Raw genomic sequence first — 4,861 nt, forward strand, 5'->3', positions numbered from 1 at the left:
TGCCGCGGTATATATAGAGCATTCCTACTATATGCCAATAAACTTGCTCTGCAAAGCATAAGCTCCTGCACCCATCTTCAATACATGGGGTGCATGATTGTACAAACTGTGCAGAAATAATCACAATTCTTGGGCAGGTATCCAGCTGGACCTGTTGGGTGACTGTTGTGTGACCCATTGCCTGGTGACCAGATGAGCTACCAGATGGCAGCCAGACCTTATCAGCTGTCTGGTGGTTATACAACAGGGATGCTTCAGCCACCTGATCGCTCAGGTGGCTCATGGTTTAAGCACTGGTATGGACTCTACCTGGGTGAAAATTGGCGGTGTACGCTTCTATCATGGGTACTGCGGGACGACGGGCTACAAGAAGCTCAACAAGAAACGAAGACCTGGTGTCGGAGCTACCAACAGGGCCGCAGAAATCTGGGAGGAAAACATTGGACAGGTTGATGAGTCTGCCGATGGACGTGCTTGTGGAAGTGAGTATAAGTGTAATTATCTACATCCTGCTAGAGGTGACACTCTTGTACATCAGAGAAAAATGACTTTGCTACATAGTATTACGAAGCCAGTGTAGAAGTCGAAGCAGTCAGAGAATGGTCCCCCTTTCAGTAGCAAGCACCAAACACGTCCCTGCTCTGGAAGCACTCTCGTAGTAACCACTAGTCTCAGGAGCACTCTCGTAGCAACTCTGAGGTATAACTGTAGCTTGCCCCATATAAGCAATATTGCACCTGGTATTGTAGTATTGATAACCAATCACCCATCTCATTATACAAGTATCATCAGAGCATTAATATTGAATAGCATATTAACTATTTTACAGGGCTGTATTTACACAGAATGTCTTGTACTACCACTTGAATGAGCATGGGCAAACATTACATTAGTATGTATCACCTTGGGCACACAGCTGGATGTGGCACACTGAGGTAGCGCACAAAGACGGCGCCGGGCTGCGGTACTCCGGGGAAGAGCGCCGCGGGCAACACAAAGTTGGTGCCAGCAGCGGACACGTTCATGTGGTTGAAGAGCGCAAGTGCACGCACATGCACCATCACCTGATCGTAGACGGTGCAGCCACATACGCGGCGCTGTAGTTGCTTTGCGAGCTGTCTATGCCAAGGTCAAGGACGTGGCTCCCATTCGCGCTCACAAGCGCCCCCGCTACAGCAAGCACCGCATAGAAATTCATATTCGTGTTTGCGCTACCCACACTCGCACCGCACGCGACACCCGCCAGCAGCTTGAGCAGGTTGTACAATATGCCCAGCTTGTGTGTGTGCAGGTACGCACCTGAATAGCCAACGCTTGCCATCTGCAGCGCACAATCCACCATCCAGAGGCTGACAGCAAGCTTGTTGGACCCAGGGACCCCACCACAAGAGGCGGAATCAAACTCGTCCATCAGTAGGGGCTGCGCTGGTTGGACGGCGTCGAGATGATGGCCTGGAAGTCCAAGTGCCGACCTCGGTGAGCCTTTGTACACAGTACCTGTGCGAGCCGTGCTTACCACTTGCTCTCTGTCACTCACGGGCCCATCTTCACCGCTTAATGATACACCACTGAGCCTCTCGCTGGTATTCATGCTTGCTGTTCAATGACGGGCGCACCCACGTGTCTCTCGAGCAGCCGCACAGGATGCCAGTCATTGCGCCTGCCAGTGTTGCTCAGTTAATCACTAAGATTACTAGTTAAAGGTTGACTATTGTGACTAGTTAATGGCTAGTTAAATAGTTATCGCCTGACGATGACTGGGTGGTGCTCTGGGTCTCTCCACGTGATTTACCGAATGCGCCATGCCGCCCGCATGTCTGCCTTCTGAATGCTTGCTGCAGCCTCACCAGGCCTTCGAGACTTGCACGTGTTCTTGTGTACATAGCCTGTGAGGTGGAATACATCATTTTTGACAATCCCACTTCGCTCTGAACGTCTCCCACCACTCCGAGCTCGATGAACCACATCGAGAATGTCAGAGGGAAGTCCAGCTGGTGGAGAAGGCACTTTCTCGACCATCCACTAAGGTCGATGAAGCACCCATCAGCATATGCGAATCCGGGTGCGCCTACCTCTGACAAGTTCAAGGTCATCTGTTGTGCCTGCTACACTTCCGCCCTTAATCAGGCAAAGCGGACTGATCCTCATCTCAATCAGTCAGCTTTCAACGATCAACGTGAGTACTATTTATTGGCCGTGATTGTTGTAATAAGCAGCTGCTAATATCTCACCAGTATGGAGTCAGTCAAAGGCAGATGCAGATTGTATCTGGATCTCCTCTGCAAAGCCAACAATAATAAATCACCTCATCCATTGCAAGCGTGGGGTGCTGCCTGAGGTCAAAGAACAAGCAATCACAGAGAAGATGAAGAAAGATTCAGCCGCCAACAGAGGGGAGGAGGCTTATGAGTACATGGAAGCTCCCATGGCAGGTCCGTCGAGTAGTTTCGGCTTCGATCCTGCTGCTGCCACACCACAGTACTATCCGCCATCAGTCCAGCCTGAGCCTACAGCCTATCCCATGGCACCAGGACTTCAGCAATCATTCTCGCTCCATGCAGGCTTTCACGGGGCACTTCCTTCACCTCTCATAGGCAGCTCGGCAGGTAAGTGAAAGAGAATGATGGCATCTGGTGCCTTTCGTCTAAGCTGACCCATGCAGATCGCACTATGTCACCTATTCCTCTAGAATTCCAACAGCTTCTGGCCACCGTGACTCCCTCCTCTTACTCTCCGTTGCCCAGCCCAACTATAACGTCATCGTCATTTGGCCAGGGTTTATCCCTGCCAAATGTTTACGTTCCTCTGCTCAGGCGTGGCGCTAGCCGACGCCCCATTTCTATGCCGCCGAGACTCACAGCTTCACACTGGACGGACAGCTGCCAAGAGCGCTTTGAAATGCTCATCACCCGCTTGACGGCTTCAGCAAATCTTCCCCACCGCTGGGTTGAGAATCCTGAGTGGGTGACACTTGTTGCCAAATTTATTCCAGGCGCGAAGCTTTTCTCACGAAATAAACTAACAAAGACTCTCATTCCACAAGAGCTCGAGCGAGTTCAGGGCTTGGCACAGAAGAACTTGAAGGACCTGAAGGTTGCGGAAGGGACTTTCCAACTGGACGGCTGGACAGGAGGCAACTACCATCACTTCCTAGGGTTCATGTTCATGGCCAGATCGAAGGTATGACATATGCAGGCTTGCAGAAATTTATTCTCAATTATCTCCTATGTATTTCAGGTCTTTGCAGCTGGACTCAAGGATACATTGTGCGAAAGGAAGACTGCAGAAAAATTACTCACACATGTGCGGGCCGAGTTTGCTCGCACGGAGGAGACATGGAACATCAAACTTGTTGCCCTCGTTTCGGACAACAGCAGCGAGTCACTAGCGATGCGGAAGGCCTTGCGACTTGAAAGGCCAGATCTTATCATCATGCAGTGCTACACTCATTAGATCAACCTTGTAGTTGGCAACTATTTCAAGAAGTCTGGTGCAAAATTTCTCGAAGCGTCTGCTGAGGCCGACCAAGTGATCAAGTGGCTCCGCAGCAAGACCCAAGTCCTTGCAATACTTCGCAAGGTTCAGGAGGAGCAAGGCGTCTCGTCTCCTCTAACTGTTATTCGCGCTGTTCTTACTCGCTGGACCTCTCATTACCTTGCTTATTGGCGTCTTCTTGACCTCAAGAACTGGATCACACAGGTTATCCCCCAGGATAGAGGGCGCGTCGAGGCCAGACAAGAGAGTCAGCTGGTCACAGGCGATAGGGAAGCAAAGGAGAAGGCAAAGGAGACTCTTGCGATCATTGATAAGGCTATTTTTTGGCACCGACTCGCACGGTACGTTGCAATCGAGCTTTGCTAACAATGGCGTAGCAATAATCTTTGTAACCTGCAGCATTAAGGTACATCTCATGCCGCTTGCGCTAGCTGCCAACATTCTCCAGTCCACATCGAGTCGACTCGATCACGTCGCCCTGGTGTTCGGCACATTGTTTCTTCGATTTACTAATCTTGCTGAAGACAAGGACGCTGATGCCAATGAAGAAGAGATCTGCCAGGCTGTATGCAACAGTCTCAATAAGCGATGGCTGGACAGTGATCAAGGCGTCCTTGTAGCAGCGGTCATTCTTAATCCACATACTCGAGCAGCGCCACTTAAGAGCTTCCGGCACGCAGACGTCATAACGCTACTCGCCCGCATTTGGAAGCGTCTGTTTTCATCAGATACTGTCCCGCCCGCGTTCTACAATGAGGTGAAGGAGTACATCTCAGACACCGGCACCTACGCAGACATGCCAAACCTTGCTGCGTCACTCCGAAACCCTGATGATCCGGACGTGAATGTGCTTGTCTCAATTCTGACAAATGCTAATCACGCATTATCAGCATTCCGCTGCACCTCTTGAAGTCTGGAAGCTCTTCATGACAGCCAGTGGCCCGGTCTCTCCTCTGCAGCGGCTTGCCGAACGCATTTTCTCTGTTTGCCCTAACATTGCCCCCGTCAAATGCTTCTTCAGCCTGTTGAAGTGAATTATGACCCTCTCCCGCTCACGTCTCACCGGTACGAATCTCATGAACTCCACAGAGCTCAGTCTGCACATTATGCAAGAATATGAGTCTGGTGGCGCTTTGGCAACGTGCCTCCAGCGGCGTGAGCGACACTTCATCGACTGCGCAGCAGCACCGCCACCTACTATTACCCCAACTGTACATGTGCCCCTGGCAAATGTACCGATCGCTGCATCTGTCACATTGTTAGCAGCGGGTTCTGCGTTCTCTGGCACTGCCTCTGCGTCTGGCCCGAGCTTAGTATTTCAGCCTGGTGCTAGCTCACCTGGCCCCATCACAGTCCCCATGACTGG

The 4,861-nt window shown here is 51.2% G+C and overlaps 2 protein-coding genes across 2 annotated transcripts; one reads left to right on the forward strand and one right to left on the reverse strand.

The window, feature by feature from the left end:
* Positions 1 to 808: 808 nt before the first annotated feature.
* On the reverse strand, positions 809 to 1,666 carry PHACADRAFT_266151 (uncharacterized protein). The gene is made up of 2 exons (XM_007402614.1): positions 1,517 to 1,666; positions 809 to 1,452 (listed from the first exon to the last, which is right to left on the reverse strand). The coding sequence occupies exon 2, from the start codon at positions 1,409 to 1,411 to the stop codon at positions 1,061 to 1,063; it is 351 nt and encodes a 116-aa protein (XP_007402676.1). The 5' UTR covers positions 1,412 to 1,452; positions 1,517 to 1,666; the 3' UTR covers positions 809 to 1,060.
* A 699-nt stretch (positions 1,667 to 2,365) lies between these two features.
* PHACADRAFT_202419 (uncharacterized protein) lies at positions 2,366 to 4,529 on the forward strand (the record flags this gene model as incomplete). The annotated part of the gene is made up of 5 exons (XM_007402615.1): positions 2,366 to 2,606; positions 2,663 to 3,180; positions 3,454 to 3,836; positions 3,895 to 4,336; positions 4,386 to 4,529. 5 exons carry the CDS (start codon positions 2,366 to 2,368, stop codon positions 4,527 to 4,529), a joined length of 1,728 nt encoding a protein of 575 aa, XP_007402677.1.
* Positions 4,530 to 4,861: the final 332 nt, after the last annotated feature.

This window comes from Phanerochaete carnosa (assembly GCF_000300595.1).
Source record: "Phanerochaete carnosa HHB-10118-sp unplaced genomic scaffold PHACAscaffold_279, whole genome shotgun sequence".
NCBI classification, from domain to species: Eukaryota; Fungi; Basidiomycota; class Agaricomycetes; order Polyporales; family Phanerochaetaceae; genus Phanerochaete; species Phanerochaete carnosa.

Excerpts from the sequence above, each read along its gene's own strand:
- PHACADRAFT_266151 (XM_007402614.1), bottom strand. The coding sequence starts at position 1,411 with ATGGACGAGTTTGATTCCGCCTCTTGTGGTGGGGTCCCTGGGTCCAAC.